General features: G+C 45.2%; 1 protein-coding gene and 1 long non-coding RNA gene across 2 annotated transcripts in view; both read right to left on the bottom strand.

Moving 5' to 3' along the window:
* Positions 1-3,702: 3,702 nt before the first annotated feature.
* The window catches only part of MTHFS (methenyltetrahydrofolate synthetase), a 260,674-nt gene continuing 241,555 nt past the window's right edge, over positions 3,703-22,821 (bottom strand). Inside the window, exon 6 of the mRNA XM_073801471.1 lies at positions 3,703-4,825. Within this exon, the coding sequence (XP_073657572.1) occupies positions 4,657-4,825 (169 nt within the window). The 3' untranslated portion in view covers positions 3,703-4,656. The remainder of the gene's footprint in view (positions 4,826-22,821) is intronic.
* Positions 16,005-17,932, bottom strand: LOC117311239 (uncharacterized). The gene is made up of 3 exons (XR_004525468.2): positions 17,858-17,932; positions 16,932-17,042; positions 16,005-16,285 (listed from the first exon to the last, which is right to left on the bottom strand). It is a non-coding gene; the product is annotated as an uncharacterized lncRNA (long non-coding RNA).

The following is a 22,821-nucleotide window of genomic DNA, read 5'->3' as shown; positions in this document are numbered from 1 at the left end:
CTGTTTTGTAAATAAATCCATTTGTATCATTTCTTCTTAGCTTCTGCATATAAGCGACATCATATGATATTTCTCTTTCTCTGTCTGACTTACTTCACTCAGTATGACAATCTCTAGGTCCACCCCATGTTGCTGAAGATGGCATTATTTCATTCTTTTTTAATGGCTGAGTAATATTCCATTGTGTATATATATATATATATATATATATATATATATACCACATCCATTCTTCTGTTGATGGACATTTAGGTTGTTTCCATGTCTTGGCTATTGTAAACAGTGCTGCTATGAACACTGGGGTGCATGTATCCTTTTGGACCATGCTTTTCCCCAGGTATATGCCCAGGAGTGGGGTTGCAGGATCATATGGTAGTGTACAGCTCCCTTTTTGGACCTGGCTGTAGGGCTTCACTTTTTTTTTTTTTTTTTTTTTAATGGTGAGATGGAACACATCAGACTTGAATCAGCTCTTAAAGTTTGGTCATTAGCACACTTTGTCCTTCAGAATGAGGAGTACAGCAGCAAAACTCAAGCACGTGAGAACAGAAAAGCATTCGTTCCTCGCTCTGAGTCTCCCCTGTCCCCTGGTGAGGTAGAGGACCAAGTTTCTGAATGACTGGGGAAAACTGTATAAGTAACTGATGACCAGAAAAACACTACTTGTAATTCTATGCTTGACAGTGAAGATAATGCCTTATCTTGGCAGTTTTCATTAGGGTCTCCTGCCATCAGCCCCTCCTGATACAGGTCACAAATATTGGCAATCTAGACCCTCTGCCGGCCCCACTCTCCTAAGCGGGCAATGTCCATGGGAGAAATGCCTGCTGTAACTAGACTATGTCATACTGTTATGGCCTGTGGGGCAGATATAATAACAGAAAGCAGGAAACTTCCTTTCCTCCATTCACTCCATCGTCTAATTTACAAAATGGGTGCATGACATACGTCATGCCACACAAATGCCATGGTCACGTTGTAGGAGATGATTAGGGCTGGGATCTGCCCTCCACTGTGCTCAAATATTCTGTGACTTTGAGACATCACCTCCTTCTTCTGGACCTCAGTTTCTCCATTAAAAACAAACATATGAACAAGCAACAACAGTAAGACACTCAAGATGATTTAACTTGAGAATCAGCAAGTTCTCTCTGAATTCTCATATTCCATGATGCTATTTTAGAATTTTCAGGGATATTTTAAGTCCATCAAGAATTATACAGGTTGCATACATATGTGTTAGTATATGGTATTTGTTTTTCTCCTTCTGACTTAATTCACTTTGTATGAAGTGAAGTTAAGACTCTAGGTCCATCCACCTCACTACAAATAACTCAGTTTTGTTTCTTTTTATGGCTGAGTAATATTCCATTGTATATAGGTGCCACATCTTCTTTATCTATTCATGTGTCGATGGACACTTAGGTTGCTTCCATGTTCTGGCTATTGTAAATAGTGCTGCAGTGAACATTGTGGTACATGGCTCTTTTTGAATTATGGTTTTCTCAGGGTATACACATATGGAATCTAAAAAAAAAATGGTTCTGATGAAGCTAGGGGCAGGACAGGAATAAAGACACAGATGTAGAGAATGGACTTGAGGACACGGGGAGGGGGAAGGGTAAGCTGGGACGAAGTGAGAGAGTAACATTGACATATATACTACCAAATGTAAAATGGATGGCTAGTGGGAAGCAGCCGCATAGCACAAGGAGATCAGCTCATTGCTTTGCAACCACCTAGAGGGGTGGGATAGGGATGGTGGGAGGCAGACGCAAGAGGGAGGGGATACGGGGATATATGTATACATATAGCTGATTCACCTTGTTATACAGCAGAAACTAACACAACATTGTAAAGCAATTATACTCCAATAAAGATGTTTAAAAAAAAAGAATTATACAGGGCATCACATCCATTTTTCGGGAGATGCAGGTCCCACGTGAAACTCACATTTTCTAGTCATCAGGCTTGGGAAGAGAAATATCATTATTTCACAATGTCCCTCAAAGAACAGAGCTGCCAAACTGTGTCATTGTGTGGACTCCCCGCAGTGATACCCTTATGTGGTTTCTCACCGGTTTCCTCACAGGGTTAAGACAGAGGAGGTTCTTGTGCACACACAATTGAACAGGGGAAAGGTAAACACCCAAGCTACTTGAATTCAGAAGCACCTTTGTTTTGTCCTCACTTGAATTTAATTTCCAAATCACAATATTACAGATTTAAATAGAAGGTCCAGAGGTGCCAGGGAAGAGTAAAAATAGAAGCTAGAATGACAGAGGGGACCATCCTCCAGTAAGTGGTATCTGACTTATAAACAGACGAAACAGAAACGAAAATTGATTTATAAAAGATCTTGGGGAGGTAAAGGCTGCTGCCTACATTTTAAAGTTAATGTGCAATTATATATGAAATTCTTAATTACACTTGTGATCCTTAATTACACAAGCAGTATAGGAATACATTTCCCTTTTCAAAAATTAAAACACTGTAGATAGGGCTTCCCTGGTGGTGCAGTGGTTAAGAATCCGCCTGCCAATGCAGGGGACACAGCCCTGGTCCAGGAAGATCCCAAATGCCACGGAACAACTAAGCCCGTGCGCCACAACTACCGAGGCTGCATGCAACAACTACTGAAGCCCGCACGCCTAGAGCGCATGCTCTGCAGCAAGAGAAGTCACCGCAATGAGAAGCCAGCACCCCAACAAAGAGTAGACCCCCTGCTCGCCACGACTAGAGAAAGCCCACGCGCAACAACGAACACCCAATGCAGCCAAAAATAAATAAATAAAAACACTGCAGATAAGCTGATGTCCTCACTGATCAGACCTCACCCTCTCCATCCTGAGTTCCTGTTTGATGCATATCCTGTAAGAACATTTTCCTTGATTTTACATAATTTTGATATATATTGATAGATCCATAAAATTATATCATCTAGTAGTACATTAATTGTTATTGATTTTAATAGCACATATAATTTTATTCTACAACTTGTCACTCAATGAAATGACTTGAGTTTCCACCCACATTCCTATATACATTTATGTTGTTTCAAGTTTTTCACTTTAAACACGACTGCAGTGAGCATTTCTGTACCTGCCCCTTTGGGTACATATGGGTCGTGGGTGAATTGTTCTTCAAAAGCAGCTGTATCATTTTATAGTTCTACCATTTCCTGTTTAAGTGTCAACACTTTATATTATTTCCAAACTCTCTTGATTTTGCCACTCTATGGGTGAAAAATGGTGTCTTATTGTTTTAACTTGTATTTCTTTATGAGAGAGTTGAGTATCTTTTCATTGTATATTTTCTGTTATTTACTGTACATATTATATGATCACTTTTCTATTGGGTTATTTGCATTGATTTTTAGGAATTGATTTTTAGGAATACTGATTTTTTCCAATATTTGTTACAGATGTATTCTCCCAAGTTGCAGACACCATGCCCCTTCCCCCCTTAAGATATTTGTGTGTGTTTCCTAAGAATAATGATATTCTTTTATGTAACCACAGTCCCGATATTAAATTCAAGAAATTTTACATTGAGGCTATAATTTTACCTAGTCTAACCACTCATATTCCAATTATTTACTTGTCCCAATAATATTCTTAATAACCTTCTTTATTCTTTTTTTTTTTTTTTTTTGCGGTACGTGGGCCTCTCACTATTGTGAGAGGACCTGCTTGCCCTTTTCTCATACCTACTGAGAAAAATACTAGTCTGTATCCACCCAAATGCCTGCTTCTTCCAGTCCAATACCTTGGCTTCTGAGTACTGTTGGAGAAAATTGAATAACCATGCAGATTAGGGTCATTACAGATGTGTGACCTCCGAGCTCAACAAGGCCTTCCACATTGCTTGGAAATACTTTCTTATTTCTCAAGTCAGCTTTCATTTACATTTTTTCTCAGTAAACTCTCCTGACACCTCCTAGCCACCCCACCACTCATCTTCCACCCACCTTCTCTTCCCCTGATATTCATGTACACATGTACACACTGCCCATCAGGAAAGTAGAAGTTGTCAGACTAGACTTCTTGGAGCTCAGTATTTTGGAAATCTGTTTTATTGTCCGGGGTTTTAGTTTTGACGGTGTCTTTTTAGTACTCATATAAATTCTTACTGTAGGTTTCTGGAAGGAAAACCTAATACAGTAAGTCCCCTACATATGAACCTTCAAAGATGCAAATGTGCATCTAGTTCCAGCAAGGAACCAGAACCTGTGCCATCCACGTCAGGCGTGAGTGACATCACAGCTCGCTCTCCGTCTCCTGTTGCTGACGATCCTTCAGCTCTACCATCTCCCACCTCCTCCCCCTCCTCCAGTCAGTAACTCTTCTTGCCTGTTCACTCGATGTCAGCCTCTGGATGCCAGCTGTTGTACTGTACTACTGTACTTTGCAAGGTACTGTACTGAAAGAGTCAATGTTTTCTTTACTTTTTATTTGTTTTTTAATGTATTATTTGTGTGAAAAGTATTATAAACCAATTACAGTACAGTACTATATAGCCAGTTGTGTTAACTGGGTACCTAAGCTAACTTTGTTGGACTTAAAAATACATTGGACTTACGAATGTGCTCTGGGAATGCAACTCGTTCATATGTGGGGGACTTAATGTACCTGTTCCAACTTTCCTAGTTTTCCTTTAATCAAAAAACGAAAACAGGGCTTCCCTGGTGGTGTAGTGGTTGAGAGTCCGCCTGCCGATGCAGGGGACACGGGTTCGTGCCCCGGTCCGGGAAGATCCCACATGCCACGGAACGGCTGGGTCCGTGAGCCATGGCCGCTGAGTCTGCGCATCCGGAGCCTGTGCTCTGCAACGAGAGAGGCCACAACAGTGAGAGGCCTGCGTACTGCAAAAAACAAACAAACAAACAAACAAAAAAACCCAATCCCTCCCCCCCACTACCATAACAACAACAACAAAAATACCTTCAAAGATAATGGAAAAAGTCAAAGTAGTACACAGGCAGAGAAATTAGTTTCCTAGAAGGAAAATCAGCTGGCTCAGACTTTTCCTTCACAATATTAAATTCCAGAAGATAATGAGAGTTTTTTGCAGAACGTTTTTGGGGAAAAGAAATCTAAATACAATAATTTTTTAATGAGAGAAGGCAAAGAATGACATCATAGATAAACACATGACCATACATCCCATCACTCAGATAACTTTCTTGCAAAAACTACTCAAAATTTTCCTGTGGACAGACAGATAAATTAAATACATGAGTGGAGAAGTTGAAGCTTAAAAGAAAGTGGGGGGGCTTCCCTGGTGGCGCAGTGGTTGAGAGTCCGCCTGCCGATGCAGGGGACACAGGTTCGTGCCCCGGTCTGGGAGGATCCCACATGCCGCGGAGCGGCTGGGCCCATGAGCCGTGGCCGCTGGGCCTGCGCGTCCGGAGCCTGTGCTCCGCAACAGGAGAGGCCACAACAGTGAGAGGCCCGCATACCGCAAAAAAAAGAAAAAAAAGAAAGTGGAAGAAAGCTTGGAATTCCATTTAGTGATAGAGTGGATTATATCTATAGTGTTCGCAAATACATTATAGTTAGAAAATTGAAGGAAAAAGCCAAAAATTTTTTTGTAAAGATTTAGAAGAGAAATAACAACAATCATGTGAAGCTCATCTAACTCTTAAGTCTATGTAGACCTCACCACAACTGCCCATTCCCCAGGAGCTGGACCCGATAGACATGAACAGACCCCTCAGCTGTGTCTGTACTAGGTGATTCTGCTTCACTGGCCACAGGTAGGCATCTGACTCAAGCTAAGCCATTAATCATCCCTACCAAGGGTCTGAATCTTGTACCGAGAGACACAGCACCTGAGTACCTTTAAACTGAGCTATGTTAGAGTCCTCCAGAGTGAAGGCTCGTGAATCCCTCCAACTAGGACCACTGAATCTGCCCTGGTCCCTGTCCATCTCAAGGCATGGCCATAGCAACAAATGTCCTCTTTAAGTTAAGCTAGCCATGGTCCATCTCTGCTATTGTTGACCAAACGAAGCTTAACTAATGCAGAAGTTGCTGCGAGCAGTGGAGATTTTCAATTATCAGGATTTTAAAAGGAGTGTGGTGAGGAGAGAAGTGAGGATGTGCTTGAGACAGGCTGGGACCTGGGACCTGGGACCCTGTGCTGCAGTGCTTGCACCTGGACAAACATCTTGAGAAACAAAATACAAAGAAACTATAAGGGACTTAAAATAACTGCATGCATGCACAGTAGGGGCGAATTATGGACAACAAGATACAAAAAGACCAAAAACCCAAGTGCCATTTCTGAAGAGCGGGAACAAAAGCAGGGTACGGCGCATGTCCCCTGCACACGACACCACCTAAGGGGTGGGCAAAACACCTAAGCCACCCCTCCAGCCCGACCCCTGGACACACCCCTACCCTCACCCCATATAAGGAGCAAGCTCGCCCCCCCCCAGCTAGTGAGCAAGGGAACCTGGTGTTTGTTCTCGCTCCCCTCTGCTGCAGCAGGGGTCCCAATAAAGCCTTGCCTGAATTTCTTTTCTGGCCTCTGATCAATTTCTATTTATTGAGAAGGTCAAGAACTCTGGTCAGTAACATGCTCACTTTCCTATCCTTGTCTGGGAAGGTGGCAATCTTTTCCATGAAATAGTGACATAATTAGTGAAACTGTTGCCTATTTGCTCTTGGGACTTGATTCAACAGTAATTTCATAGGATTTTAGCATGTTTCAGTTACTTCTTTAGACTTTATGGTACAAGATGAGAGATACAAACTCCAGTCCAAGATAGCCATTCTAAAAATTGATAGAGAATAGCATAAAGTATGTGACTCTGTGAAACAAGGCCTTTTATGGACATCACCAGAAATCTGAGGCAGCTGAGGATCAAATAATCATATACCTTGCTAAACTGCAGCGGTCAACTTGGCCGGTTCATCATAAAGCTAAAGTTAGTGTCCTGATCAGAAAACGGTAGAGTTACGGTGCTTAGGAGATGTCATGTCTGGGAGAGGCCAGAGGAGTCTGGGCATCCTGGGATTTCCCGTTGCCTCGTTTGTTCCTCTAAATCACCTTCAAAAGAAAATGAGTGGAAGGGGACTTCCCTGGTGGTCCAGTGGTTAAGACTTCTTCCAATGCAGGGGGTGTGGGTTCGATCCCTGGTCAGGGAGCTAAGATCCCACATGCCTCGCGGCCAAAAAAACCCAAAACATAAAACAGAAGCAATAGTGTAACAAATTCAATAAAGACTTTAAAAATGGTCCACATCAAAAAATCTTAAAAAAAAAAAGAAAGAAAATGAGTAGAAGAAGGGATAATCCCCAAAGACTGTGAGCCTGGAAAAGAGAGGGTCAACATCGTGTTAGATTTCCTTGCCAGATGGGACTTCAGCTCACCTCCCATAGGGGAAAAGGAATTTGGTGAATCACACGAGCTAGAGCCCTATTTGCATGTATGAGGGAAAAGGATGTGTGCATGTATGTTTGCACATGCGTGTAAGCCTGTATGCTGGGAAGTCAAGGGGAAGAATGTAGTGAACATCTATTGCTTGATTCACTCACCTTCTCTTATTTTTCTGGAAAAGGACTTTGTTCTCCTCCATCTACATGGAGAAGAGGAAGCCGTGTTTACACGATATTGCCCTGTCTCCTGGCTACCTAGCTCAAGCTCTATTGGATTCAAGCTGAATCAAAGTCTTTTCTCACCAATTTCAAATTCAAATTAAGATATCGAAATATCAGCCTGTCTGCTCTCTGTGTCTGGATGACACATTCTGGAGCCATTACCAGTGACTGAATTCCTTCATGTGAACTAGAGAAAGAAAGCTGGACTGCAGGGCAAGCGAAGTATCAAAAATGCATGCTGAGCAGAACACATAAGAAAGATCTGCCTGAATCTTTAACGCTGCTCCAGTGTGTCTGCGAAAGCTGACTGCATCCTTGACTGGGATTTAGGATTTCCTTGATTTGCATAATTCCTCTAAATTCTTCATATAACATGCTTAGTAGTAGTAGGCACCCTTTGGCTTAAGGTTTCTATTTCTAGCAACCAAGAGAATTTTAATAGCCATGATCATATATAGAATTTACATTTTTTACTTTATCTTACATGTATCACCCTTCTCTCAAGTTTCATCAACAACTTCAACGAAATTTTATCACCGCTCTTATGACAGTGAACAGTAATTATTTTGCACATAGACCACCCACTATACTATGAATTCATGAAGAGTCAGGATGGTGTGTGTTCATCTCTTTTTTTTTTTTTTTTTTGAGGTACGCGGGCCTCTCACTGTTGTGGCCTCTCCCGTTGCGGAGCACAGGCTCCGGACGCGCAGGCTCAGCGGCCATGGCTCACGGGCCCAGCCGCTCTGCGGCATGTGGGATCCTCCCGGACCGGGGCACGAACCCGCGTCCCCTGCATCGGCAGGCGGATTCTCAACCACTGCGCCACCAGGGAAGCCCTGTTATTCATCTCTTGATCCCCAGACTATCAAGGGCTAAGTTGTCTCACTGAGCACCTAAAACCAGGTGGCAGTGTCTGCAGTGGGAACAGAATTTCCTGCCTTGGCTACTGCTTCCGAGGGAAGCTCCTGACTCACCTGAGAGTCATGATGTGTCCTTGTCACCCCAGCACAAGAAGGCCAGGAGATTGAGATAATGGGAACAAGTGGAAAATTTCTAGGGGAATCACAAGCTCCAGCACGTCTAGAGCTGTACTGCCCAGTATCCCAACCAGTAGCCCCACGTGGCTCATTGAACACTTGAAACGTGGCCAGTCCGGAGTGAGATGCGTTGTTAGCATAGCATACACACTGGCTTGTGAAGACACAGTAGGAGAAATACAATATAAAGTATCCCGTTAATAATGTTTACACTGATTACATGATCTATACTATATTGCTTTATATAAAATATGTCATTAAAATTAATTTCACCTGTTTCTTTGTACCTTTTTTTCCAAATTCTGTTTTTTTATTGAGGTATAATTAACATATAGCATTATATTGGTTTTAGGTATGCTACATAATGATTCAATATTTCCATGTATTATGAAATGATCATCGCAATAAGTCTAATTAACATCCGTCACCACACTTAGTTATAATCTTCTTCTTGTGATAAGAACTTTTAAGATCTATTCTCTGAAACAACTTTCAAATAGGCAATACAGTATCATTAACTAGAGTCACATGCTGTACATTGCATCCCCTGGACTTATTTTATAACTGAAAGTTTGCACCTCCTGAACCCCTTTACCCATTTCACACCTCCCCCCGACTCCTGACCTCTGACAGCCAACAATCTGTTCTCTGTATCTTCCAGTTTGTTTTTTTCTTTTTGTACCTTTTTAACATAGCTACTAGAAAACAAAACGACACATGTGGCTCTTCCTGCATTTCTGCTGGACCGTGCTGTAGACTTTCTTTGACTGAGGATAAAGAACAGGGAAAAAGGAGGAGACGCAGGAGGGGGGAGAGGAAGGTGAAGGAAGAGGAATTGTCTTTTTTCCGAGAGGAACTTTGCTTCAAAGTTAACATTCATTGAACACTTACTATGCTGTAGGCACCAAGCAGAGAACTTTTACATGTAATATTTCATTTAATCTTCACAACAACCGTATAAGGTTTCTATTACAACGATCCCCACGTTATTGATGAGGAAACTTAGGAAGTGCAAGTAATTGGCCCAAGGTCCTATAGAGAGGGAAATGGTAGAGCTGGGGTGTGCACAGGAGCCACACCCACACTCTCATCCTTTATTCTTCATCCTCTGTCCTCTGTGTAGTCCAAGCTAGAAGCTCTGTGTATGTTCTTGCTGACTTCTCCCAGAATCTCTGGGCCAAAGCTGCATTGTGTAATTTTCTTTAGGAGAGAGTTCACTGTTTTTTCCTTGAGCAAACATAAGAGGAGTCCTGGTGGATTCAGTGATTCTGGATATCCGATCTCAAACCCAGCCTCCCTGGGACCATCACCACCCTGCATCCCTTCATGGTAGAGATGGAAGACGCCGGATTCTCTGAAACCCTGGCTCAAGAAAATTGGATGGGACCTAATCAGCTGAAAAAACAAGGCTGCAAATTGATCCTGACATGGGAAGTCATCAAGTACCTGCAACGAAATTTCCAAGCTGTCAAAACTGTTCAATATGCATTCACTTAGAGCGTGCGGGATTAAGAATTCCAATTCTCCACCAGACACCAGTGATGAGCGGAGAAAATGAATGGGGCATTATGAATCTAATCTTCTGATGCTAATTATCCCTGGAATAGCACAGGACACAAACACCATCTTCCCCTGTAGCAGCCTTGAGAGTGCAATTGGATTTCCATCTGGTTCTTTGTAACCAGGGACCCCACCACTTGGAAGATGAGCTACAGTGCTTACTTAACACAGCAGGGATCCAGTCCTGATGATGGCTGTGCACCTTCTGGCCTCTCTTGGCACCAGACAGCAATGCTGGGTCCTTTCAAGTCAGGCGATGGCACCAGGGCTCCCTGGAGTTTCTCAGTCCAGGTCTGACTACAGGGCTGAATGCAGGACACACACCCCAGGAGCTCTGGTGTATCAGTGCCCTAGGGCTGTCATAACAAAGTACCACAGACTGGGTGGCTTAAACAACAGAAATGTATTGTATCCCAGTTCTGGAGGCTAAAAGCCCAAAATCAAGGTCTTGGCGGTGTTGGTTCCTTTTGAGGGTTGTCATGGAGAATCTGTTCCATGCCTCTCCTCTAGCTTTTTCTGGTTTGTTGACAATCGTTGGGGCTCCTTAGCTTGTAGAATCATCACCCCAATCTCCACTCTTGTGTTCACACAGAGTTCTCCCTGTATGTGTTTGTCTCTGTGTCCAACTTCCTTCTTTTCATAAGAACACAAGCCATACTGGATTAGGGTCCACCCTGATGACCTCGTCTTTACTGGATCATCTACAAAGACCTTGTTTCCAAATAAAAGTCACATTGACAGGTGCTGGGGTTAGGACTTCAGCATCTTTGGAGGAGACGCAATTCAGTCCACAGCACCTGGGATGGCCGGTGTTCCCTAGGAGGACAATCCTGTCCCTAAACAACGGTCCAGCTTGGAGGCAAAGTCATCTGTCCACTTGACTATTCCCTGCCACAGACATGGTTTTTCCCTGGGACCCTTGCTGTGGTGGCTGGGGACAGGCAGTGCCCTGTTCTCTCTTGAGCCCCTGGAGCCCTTGGGAGAAAAAGTTCCAGAACCATGACTGTCTTGCTCCGTGCCACCTCGGGCACCCAAGGGTGGGGTGGGTGGGGGCAGAATGTACCTGTCTCTGTCTTTATTCTTTGCCTGCACCTGTAACAGGCAGTGTGTCACCTAGATCCATATTCAGGTCTAGGCTCTGCCATTTACCCTCCGTGTGACCTTGGAATGTTCTTGGACCTTGTTCACCCTCATTCTTCTCATCTGTCAGTAGGGACCAGGATGCTCACTTCCTGCCACACGTTGTGCTGAGGAGGTGGTTTGGGTAAGGCACGGAACACAGGGTCTGGCGCAGAGTTGGTGGGTAATAAACAGTAGCTTCCATCACTAAGCCTCGCTTAGGCAGAGCCTGACTTGGGAGGGAAGCAGCTCCCACCCTCTGAGAGGCCACCCAGCAGATGTCATTCTGAGGACCAGCATTTCCAGCAACCATTTCTTCTGACTAACCACATGCGTGCCTGGCTTCACACACTCTTGAAGATTCTCACTGTACAGCCTATCGGCATTTGAGTCCCAGAGACAAAGGCTGGGCTCAGCAGCCCTGGAGTTGGGAGCAAGATGCAGAGAGGGAGAGAAAATGCATGTTAATGAAGGAGACTGGAAGACTAATAAGAATTCCATTCGTGAGGATCTACCAGAAAAACAACACCCTTTGACCAATCTCCCAGGGCCCAATTAGACCACTGCTTTGGCAAACTTGATTTTGAGAGGTGAGTATTCTTTCATCTGTGTCTTAGAGAAGAAAGGAGAAAAAGAGGGAGGGAGGAAGGAAAAGAAGAGAAGAGAGGAGAGGAGAGGGTAGGAGGAGAGGGGAGGGGAAGGGTGGGGAGAGGGACAGAGAAGGGGAGAGGGAGAGGAAGCAATTGAGAAAAATCTATGCTTCTCTTCCTAGAGTACACGTTCATCTGCTCTGATGAACTCTTTCTCAAAAGACTGATGCACGAGTTACTCGGACCCCTCTGGCTCCAGGGGTGGGTCAGCTAAAGGCACATACTCATTGCTTCCACAATGCTCCATGGGTCGCCTTGGAAGTCTGTGCCATTCTTGCCTATTCATGTGCCTGCCATGAATATCCGGTGACCTCCTGGTGGCAGAGACTCTGCCTTATTCGCCTTGGACTCTCAGGGACACGGTAGGTGCTCAGAAGGTTTGTAAAACAAGTCAACGCAGTTGACTTTTACAACGCAGATGAGATGCGTCCACTACCACACACATACGAGGAGGAAAAGAACCGTCAGCAAAGATGCTGTCCCCCCAAATCCTTGACGCCAGCCTGCATTTTGTCAACAGTTGGGATCCACATCAGGCCTGGAGTCCTTGGAGGGGTGTCATCGTCTCTCCTTCCTGCTGGCTTCACGCCTGGTGTAGGGTGGACCAGGCTGGCAAGATGGAGGGCTCTCCTTCTGGGAGCTGCTGTGTCCTCTCACCGTTGTCCTGCTAAAGAGGTATTGCATGAATGAAGTCACCTTCTGTCCTTCTCTAGGACTTAGTGTTTCCATCTCCAAGACAGGAGTGGGTGGACTAGACGACCTCTAGGTGTCCTTTCACTATCAGCGCGTCTCTCTACCAACCACCAATGCAGGTCGCATTGTGCACAAAAGTTACCCAACTGAGGAAGCAGGTTACTCTGGGAAACCAGCGTGCACTTCATGTGCCAGGCTTTGCTCCATGGCTGAGGCCACACCCACAGGAGAACATAGGCACCTGCTCCTTTGTCTGCCCAGAAGGGTTACCCTTTTCTAATCCAGCTGCCCAGGAGGGGCTATTTTCTGATTTGTCCATGAAAGGGAGTCTTTCTTCTAATTCAAAAAGAAGTACTGGGACTTCCCTGGTGGTCCAGTGGTTAAGACTCCATGCTTCCACTGCAAGAGGTACGGGTTTTATCCCTGGTCGGAAAACTAAGATCCCACATGCTGTGTGGTGCAGCAAAAAAAAAAAAAAAAGATAATAGATTGAAATGTCAAAACATAGCGGAAATTAAAAAAAAAAAAAAAAAAAAAGAAGTACTGTGTGGGCTAACATCCACCCTACAACCAACTGCAACAAGAATGACCCAGTAATTTTCATCCAAGTGTGGGAACAGGAAGCTCATCTTAGGCTTCAGTTTTCTAGATCTTTTCCAGAATGTTCTGTAAAGCCAGGCTTTGAGGTTATGCTCCAAAAGGTACTTTCCTTTCCTTGAATCTTCATGATGCAGTGATGGGGGAAGGGTGGCTTCCCATTGATGTCCATTATTAACACCTTCCTCATGTGTTAGAGCCCCAGGCTTGCCACCCTGGCCAAGCCATGCCTCTTTTAACTTACGTGACGGTTAATTCTACGTGTCAACTTGGCTAGGTCACCATTTCCAGATATTTGCCCAAACACTGATTCAGACACTGCTGTGAATGCATTTTTTTAGATGAGATTAACACTTAAATCAGTGGACTTTGAGTAGAACACATTAGCCACCATAATGTGTGTGGGGGGGCCTCGTCTGATCAGTTGAAGGTCTCAAGAGAAAAAAGATGGACTCCCCCAAAGAAGAGAGAATTCTGCCTCCACACTGCCTTGTGGGCTCAGGCGGAAGCATCAACAGTTCCCTGAGTCTATACCTTATTTCCAGGCTGTCTCCCTCTCTGACTTGGTCCTAGTTTTGTGCCCCCTGTGAAATCTAGGTCTTCAGGAAAGGGTGTGCTAGGAGAGTGAATGAAAGAATTTTTCTGGGTTTCCAACCAAATAGGTCGCGCCATATCTGTTGAGGATGCCAACAGGAAAACAAGTCTGGGTGGAAGGGCTCGAAGCTAGGTAGTGACAGGCAAGCCTGTGGGTGATAAAAAGGCTGACCCCTGGGACAGAAGAGGGTAAGCTGCCCTCGCCATCCAACTCAGCACCTGCTGACCCAGGTGAGCCACCCAAGCCCGCTATTCGCATCCTAAGATCCAGGGCACTGCCCTCCAGATTCCACTCCAAATGAGCCTGGTTTAGGGCATTATACTTACTGAAAAACTGACGAGTCATATATCTCAGACGTTGGACCCATTTCCTGAAGGGCCTACTCTAGTTACAGAATCCCACCTTCAAGTCCATTCTACCAAGGAGAATTCATAACCAGTAACATCCAAAGGGAAAGTCGCCTGCCAGGAGAAGGCAGGACAGTGCCTGAGAGTGGACAAGAAGTTCCTCGAGGGGAGATGTTGGATCTATTGGCCTCAAGATCTCCAGGACCCAGCACGGGACCTGATACAAAGGAACAAACCTCTGCTCAGCCGAAGGCCAGAACAGAGCCCAGAGGAAAAGCCTGGAATATGCAGGATGCAAAAAGGAAACTGCAGGAAAAGGAAGGCATCTGGAAGCTTGGAATGGGCACCGGATTAGGACTTTTCGGTTTATAAAAAGTACTTCCTGTTACCCTCCATCAGCTCTTTCTGAAGCCACGAGGATTAGGGGTACACATGTCTCAATCCCCATGTGATAGACAGAATCTCAGGAAAGTCTATCGACTTGCCCACCCAGTCAGAGCCAGAGCTTGAACTTGACCCATCTCCTTCCAAATTCCAAGCCCTGTGGAGGGAGGAAGGTCCTAAGAAAGGAACTGGGGTGTTCTTTTCTTTTTTAAGATTTTTTTTTTTTGATGTGGACCATTTTTAAAGTCTTTATTGAATTTGTTACAATATTGCTTCTGGTCTATGCCTTGGTATTTTTGGCTGTGAGACATGTGGGATCTTAGCTCCCCGACCAGTGATTGAACCCACACCCCCTGCACTGGAAGGCAGAGTCTTAACCACTGGACTGCCAGAGAAGTCCTTGGTGTGTTCTTGATGAGATGACTCATTCCCTTCATAATAATCGGCCTGGGGCAGAACTGGATGAAAGCTACCTCCAGGCTAATTATTTTTCCCACCAAAGAAAAGCCGCTATCCACAGATGCAGTCTAGTCCCCCTCATTCTGACACCGATTCCCATGCGGAAGGACACGAGAACAGCTCAGCTCAGACCAGTCCCACTCTGTAGCCTTGCTTCTAGCAGCTAAAATTATCATCTTTGTGCATCAATTCGTATCAGGTTTGCAAATTTACCAGCGGCACTCCGATTTGCAAAGAAAACATAACTTCTTCATTTTCCACGATGGATGTAAGGAAATTCAATCTGATCGAATAATGTAAAACAGTCTCTTTAGAGAACTCAGCTTCTTTTGGATAAACGTTTTGTACTTTTTAATCCCTTTTCACCTCGCTTATCTCCAAGAGGGCATCTGGAGGTGTTGATACAAGACAGCTGGTCTGTGTGACCTAAAGGTGACGAGAAAGACCTCGGATCCACACGGGCCACAGGCCCACGGTCCCTTCCGGCTCCTGTAGTCTGTATGAGGATGCCGCTGTCCACCTGATCGACAGGAGCCCTGCTGGCACCAGAGGCTGAAGCCTGCCCTCCTTGGTTCTGTCTGGGCTCGGCAGTCCTGCTATCTGGAGTCCAAGTCAATCCTCTCTAGGACCGCGTGTCCCCTGAGGTCTAGCTGTGCTGCATGGCCAGTTCTTGGTCGAGATGATCTGCCATCTGGCCCGCAGCTACAGTGTCCCTCACCACAAGGCAGCAACACCCGTCTCCCCGAGTAAGCCTCCCAGCCAACGCCATCAATCCCTGGGATCTTCTAGGGGGAACCAGGAAAAAGTGGACACTGTCCTCGCCCTCCCACCCCAGCCCCAGGAGCTGAGGAAGCCTCTGGAGGCTTAGCTGGGAGGTTCCTCACTTCAGCTGGGAGAGGGTCAGAACACACCTCTTTCCCTACTTACTCACCTGCTTCTGACAGCCTCCTTCCTCCCGCAGTTTTTTTGAGGCCAGAAGGGGTGGGCTTTCCCCTTCCTTCTTCCCTGATAGAGACATCCCCTATCCTGTACTTTTAGGAGGCATCTGTCGTCCCCTTTCCTGGCACTTTGGTGGTGGAATGGCTGCCAGGAAACGTCACGTTTGGGTGAGAAGGACGAAAAACCGTCTGGTACTTTTGAAAGATGACCTCAGTACACAAGAACACCAGTTCCTCTGGCCAAGCTTCCAGACTGGGCAGAAGACCACTCTTCTGGCCACGCGCGCTCTTAACACCTCAAAGGTAGGCAAGCAGAAGGGAAGGGAAATTACTTAGACCCGAAAGAGAACCGATGTTTTACAGCAAGGTGAACATTTATTCCAACACAGAGCAAAAAGCTACACTTTCAAATTGGTCAGGGGAGCCTCATGGCTGAGGTCCAAGCACTGAGCCCCTAAAGACACAGACTGACCTTGAAAAATGTTCGTTTTATAGGAATATTTTGCTAGTAGCATTCGGGGCAAAATGCTCAATATCTGGCAATATCTGAGGTGTCCAGCCCAAACGTTTGACATGGCAGCCTCATTTGCCAAGGTCGTGCCTCTGGTTCCCGTATGGAATGAGAGGACTTTGGTTCCAGGACCACAGGCTGGCTCCCTGGGGTAGGCCAGCTGCAGCAGAAGTCTGAGCTTTTGGTGTTAACGGGAGGCAATATGAGTGAGTGAGTGTGGCTGACTCAACACCGTAAGTTATCCCTTTGGAAAAACATCTTAAAACTCACATTCTACCAATGTAAGAACCATGGTTCATAAACCTCCTGAATCTGCGAACAAATCAACAAAATGTGTGTGTGTGTGTGTGTGTGTGTGTGTGTGAGTGAGAGATGAGGGGCGTATAATTGATTTGTTTTGTTTTTTCCAAATATTCAAAGGGGTATCAGACCTGTATCAGCGTCCGATGGAATGAATTTACTGCAGGAACTTGGTTACACTGGTGAAATGTGGAGAGGAGGAAACAGCAAATAATAGGAATTCATGAAATAGAGGACGAAATCTGTAAGAGAATCAGCAAAGCAAAATAATGGTTCTTTGAAAACGTTAATAAAATCGATATCTTTCTATAGGGGCTTTTAAATGTGTCCACAAATTCTCTGACAATCTTCTCAAAAGTGGACCCTAATCCTGCTCTCTTTGTGTGTGGGCTGTACCTCTTAACTCTCTTCCAATGAGAGGAGTAAGTGGAACTGATGATGTGTGATTTCAAGACTTTGCTGTCACTTGGATCCCTATCTCTGGCGGAGGTCACCTACTATGTTGTGAAGGCACTCCAGCAGCCCTAGAGAGAGATTCACATGGTGAAGAACAGAGGCCTTGAGGAATCCGAACCACCTGCCAACGATCAGCAATGACACGCCAAGCATGTGACTTAGCTAACGGGGAAGGAGACCCTTCAGGTCCATTCCCAGATGAGTGCAACCTCAGACGGCACCTTGACTGCAACCTCGAGGGAGACTCTGAGCCAGACAGCCAGCTAAGTCATCCCCAGGACCCACCCCCTCACACAAGTTGTGTGAGATAATAAATGCTTCTAGTTTGAAGCTACTGAGACTTAGGGTAATTTGTTATGCAGCAAGACATAACGAATACACCCGTTACTCCCAAAGGAAAGCTAATCAAGGAAAAAAAGAGAGAAGGCACAGGTCAATATCAGGAATAAAAGAGAGGATATCACAAAAGACCTAACAAACATTAAAAAGTTGTAAAAGTTATTTGCAGAATCTTGTGGTCATAATTTAAAATTTTAAAAAGAAAAAATTCTTAGAAAAACACAATTCACCCAAACTGAACCAAAAGAAATGGAAGACTTACAGAAAGAAAATTCCAAGCCCGGGTCCAAAGAATGCCAACTCGTTTCATGAGGCCAGTAAAACTGTGATAGAAAACCTGAGAAGGACATTACAAGAAAAATCAAATATAAGCCAAACTCTTTATGAATATAGATGCAAAAATCCTAAATAAAATATAGCAGTTCAAATCCAGTGATATATGAATTTTTTTTATTTTAGCAATGTATGGTTGCTTTAACATTCAAAAATTAATTATTATAATTCACCACTTTAATGGAGAAATAGGAGAGAGGTCACATGATCATTTCAAATACGCACAGAAAAAGTATTTGGTGAAATTCAGTATCTGCTTATGTTAGAAACATGTAGAAAGCTAGGAATAGAAGAGGATTTCCTTAATCTGATAAAAGGTATCTACAAAAAGCCTGCTGCAGTCATTACACTTATGGAGGCCTCCCCTGAGGCTGATAATGTATCAGAGTTTCTTGCTACCCTCAGTTTACTCAACACTTCACAGGAGATTCTAAACCATCGCTAAAATAAGAAGATAAAGGAATTAGAAATGAAGGGGAAAAAATTATGTTTAGTCATAGATGGCCTGGTCACATAAGAAAAATCCAGAGAATATGGATATTTTCCTCGAATTGGTAAGTGCACTGAGCATACAAGCTCCCTGTTGCCTGTACCCCAGACCCAGGCTTCCAGAGCAGTTTCTTTCTGGAACCTTGCCAGTCATCAGTGTGAGGAGAAAGAGCTGATGAACCATGATCTGACTCTGAAATCTTTTGCCCGATGTAACCCGCATTACCTGTGTCACATGTCGTTGGCCAAAGCACGTGACACAGCCACTCTACAGGGTAGGGCACGTCATCCTCCTGCAGGGAAGGGCATGGGAGAGGGGAAGTGATGCTACAACCTGTCCTAAGAGTAAGGGGCAAAGGTGTGGAGGACAGAGAAAGAAGCAGGGAGAGATACAGGTATGATGGCAGGTGACAAGACACCAGGATTACAGGAGAAAAGTAGCCAGTGAAAACTTCCTGGGGCAGAGTTGCCAAAAGAACAGGTAGGTCTCATCCTCATCTTTATACACTAAGTCCCCTACATACGAACGGGTTCCGTTCTGAGAGCGCAATCGTAAGTCCACTTTGTTCGTAAGTCCAGCAAACTCACCCTAGGTACCCAACTAACACAATTAGCTATATCATACTGTACTGTAATAGGTTTATAATACTTTTCACACAAATGATACCTAAAAAACAAACACACAAAAAGTAAAGAAAACATTTTTAATCTTACAGTACAGTACCTTGAAAAGTACAGTAGTACCAGCTGTTTTACTCTTGTTTCTGGACATCCTAGGCTTGAAATAAAGACACTGTACTACTGTGCTCTACACAGTACTGGACAGTAAAGTACACAAAACCACAACCACTTGTAGAGGATGCATGCACGTGATAATGTACACCAGACACATGAACTAACTTTTGTGATTGGACATGCAAAAGCAAGTTCGCATCTTTGAAAGTTCACAACTTGAAGGTTCGTATGTAGGGGGCTTACTGTACTTGTTTGCTTTGGTATAACATGAACTCCTATTTCACGAACATCTGATAAAGTCCATCACATACATAAACGCTCCGCAACAAGAGAAGCCACCACAATGAGAAGCCCATGCATTGCAAGGAAGAGTAGCCCCTGCTCGCCGCAACTAGAGACAGACTGTGCACAGCAACGAAGACCCAACACAGCCAAAAATAAAATAAATTTTTAAAAATAAATAAATTAATTAAAAAACATAAAACAAAAACTTAAATAAAAAACTTAAGGAAATTAAATTTTGCACGTGGCCAAACATGTGCTGTGTGCCAGCACATTGGACGTTGCGTATCGTATGCACCCTTCTGTCTACGTATAGACAGAGCCTTAGAACAAGTAAACACCAGGTCTTCATCTATCAGCATTCAGTCCATGTGCTGGTTTGGGTTTCCTCAAAGACAGACTTTACGTTGAGGGTGTGAGTGCAGATAGTTTATTTAGGAGGTGATTCCAGGATGCAGTCATAGGAGGGAGGAAGTGAGATAGGGGAGAAAAAGTAGCCAGTAAACAGTGTGTTAGCGTGCAAAACCCCTACTGGGATAAGGAGAAAACTGGATATTAATCCTAACCCAGAGCCATAGAGCCAATGTAAAATACTTGTGTCAGAGTATTGCCAGAAGGGGCAAGGGAGCTGGGGTATACCCCAGTTGCCTTCAGTCACTCGTTAAGGGCTCCTTGAAGCAAGACACTAATTCTCCAGTACTTCCAGCTTGTCCCAGGCTCTGCCATCTACAAAAGCCCTCAGGCAGAGGGATGCAGAGACTGGCAGATGGAAATCAGCCCTACTAGACCATAATGCCCAGAGCTGAAGAGACACAGGTGGGGCTCTGACAGCCACCTCTGCTTCCATTACATCTCCTGTCTTCCAAACCATCCCTGTTTGTCTGTTCCTTTATGTTCTAGCATTTCTTGCTGACTTCTATGCAGATTTTGATGAGGGATAGGGGGTCTCCTGTCCTCTGCTCTGCACTACCCTGTTTTAAGAACCGACATCAAATGTTTACCCACCAGTAGGGTCTGAAGCGGATGCAACAGAATGACCAGGACAAAGGCTTAAAGTGATCAAAGTGTTTTCCATCCCGATCCACAATGAAGAAGCAGCCTCCGAAATTAGCCCCATGGTAGAACAAGCGTCAGCCAGCCGGCTGCTTCATTCTGCCAGCGTAGGCTCCACCCTTATTCTGAGACACTCGCTCCCTCCTGGAGAAGAGCCCCCATGTGCTCTCTCGAAAAGTCTCACCAGGGACCTGCAGCTGTAAATAAAGCCGTGGCTGAACCAAGCCCCGCTCAGAATAGCAAGTATCTAAGCAGATCTGCATGGCACTGTCTTCCCAGCAGGGAAACGCTGCCACGGTGCCCATCACACCCTTCCTTAATTATCTCAGCATAGCACAGAAGCTAGAAAGCCCCCATCATTAACTTTTACGGAGGATGTTTTCCAAGAGGATGCCCATGTCCCACCCCCCTCTTCAGAACTGGCAAGTGATATACCCAGAGCTTGCAAAGAGTTTGAAAAGTTGAAGGTGGCCACGATCCATCTAAGACAGTTATTCTCAACCAATGGTGTTTTTTTTGTTGTTGGTTTTTCTTTTGGGCCGCTCCATGCTGCATGTGAGATCTTGATTCCCCAACCAGGGATTGAACCCGTGCCCTCTGCAGTGGAAGCACAGAGTCTTAACCACTGGACCACCAGGAAGTCCTCAACCAGGGGTGTTTTTGCTCTCCCCTTCCACCAGGAGACACTTGCAACGTCTGGAGAAATGTATGGGAGTGTGCAGGTGCTAGCTGGCATCTAGTGGGTAGAAGCCATGAAAGCTGCTGAGTGTTTTACAAGGACAGGACACCCTCCCACAATAAAGAATTATCTTGCCTAAAATACCAGTGGTGTTGAGGTTGAGAAACCCTGTTCTAAGGAGATAATTCTGCTGGACCTTTAGACACCCCCTTGCAATCGTATTTCATCCCTTCAACCCTGACTCTGCCCCTCGCAGACTTCCTGTTTTGCTAATTAAGCTCTAAGCAAGACCTCCTTCCACTCCCCAACCCTGTTATGGTCTCAGAATTCTCTCCTCAACTCAGCAGCTGGTCCCTTTCATCATTCTAGTCTCAGAATTTCTCTCGCAATGTCCCCTCCCCAAATCTCTTACATGTCAAAGTTCCTCTTCCAGCAACCATCTACTTTTCTTCATTCTAAGCCCAGAATGTCCCCATCTCTGCTGTGAGCCCATCATCCCCCATACAAGCCTTTCTTGGTTCTTGGATCCCAATGAAGAGGAACTTCTATGATGCCCTCCCAGCTCTGAAACAGCAGCTCTGGAGCCAACCCTGCCCAGGGAGCAGACATCCGAGTGTCTGGCTAAGAAGATTCTAGGATTCGGGTTCTGACAGCTGGAGCTCTCATTTCGGGTGCCCATGCTACCCGGTAATGGTGAGACGGAGGCCTCTCTGTGTGCTGGCTGCGATAGCAGACAGGCTCCCTGCTGTAGTAGCCAGCCCTCCCTCAAGCAGAGTCTTCTTTGGGCCTGGGGTTAGGATGAACAACCTGAAAGCTTGAGCACTGAAGGTCCAGGGATGGTTGGCTTGGGACTGTCCTGGTTTTAAAAATGAAAGTCCTCCTGGGCTTCCCTGGTGGCGCAGTGGTTGAGAGTCCGCCTGCCGATGCATGGGACGCGGGTTCGTGCCCTGGTCCGGGAAGATCCCACATGCCGCAGAGCGGCTGGGCCCGTGAGCCATGGCCGCTGAGCCTGCGCGTCCGGAGCCAGGAGGGCAGAGCAGAGCTGCGGCCTCACTCTCCACTCGGGCTCATTTGGGACAGGGGGGTTCTCCCTGATGCTTCTTGGGTTTAGGTCTGGAAGTCTGTCTCAGAAACTCAGACTTGATAGTTTCACGCCATGTAGTTAGGTTCAACAGACCTCCTCGGAGCATTGCAATATACTTCCTACTCCTTGCCATGGGGACAGAAGACATGAGACCACGGCTCCTGCACCGGAGGACCTCTGGGTCTAGTGATGTGTGGAAAGACAGACAAAGTGCAGAGTGGCAAGAGCTATGACAGAGGCCAGGGCTGGGAAGGAAATGGAGAAGGCAGTCAGGGAAGGCTTCCTGAAGGTGTCAGCACCACAGAGTGCAGGCCGAAAGGACAGAGAAGCTTTGCCAGGCAGCAAGGGAGGATTAAGGAAATATTTTCCAGTTGAATGAAACAACAAGAAAATAAATACATTGAGAAGCCTTGGCAATGCTTATAGACTTAGATGGAGTGGAGAGAAATGCAATTCTCTTTGATCATGGAATGAAAGCATATCTGTATACTTATAAGGTAGGCTTACCATTTTTGAAGATGTATCTCCACCTATTGCCCCGTTTTTCATTTTCATAATCCCCGCTTGAGGG

Source organism: Tursiops truncatus, chromosome 2 (assembly GCF_011762595.2).
Source record: "Tursiops truncatus isolate mTurTru1 chromosome 2, mTurTru1.mat.Y, whole genome shotgun sequence".
Classification (NCBI taxonomy): domain Eukaryota; kingdom Metazoa; phylum Chordata; class Mammalia; order Artiodactyla; family Delphinidae; genus Tursiops; species Tursiops truncatus.
The sequence above is the reverse complement of the archived record's forward strand: the minus strand, read 5'-3'. Positions and strand labels throughout refer to the sequence as shown.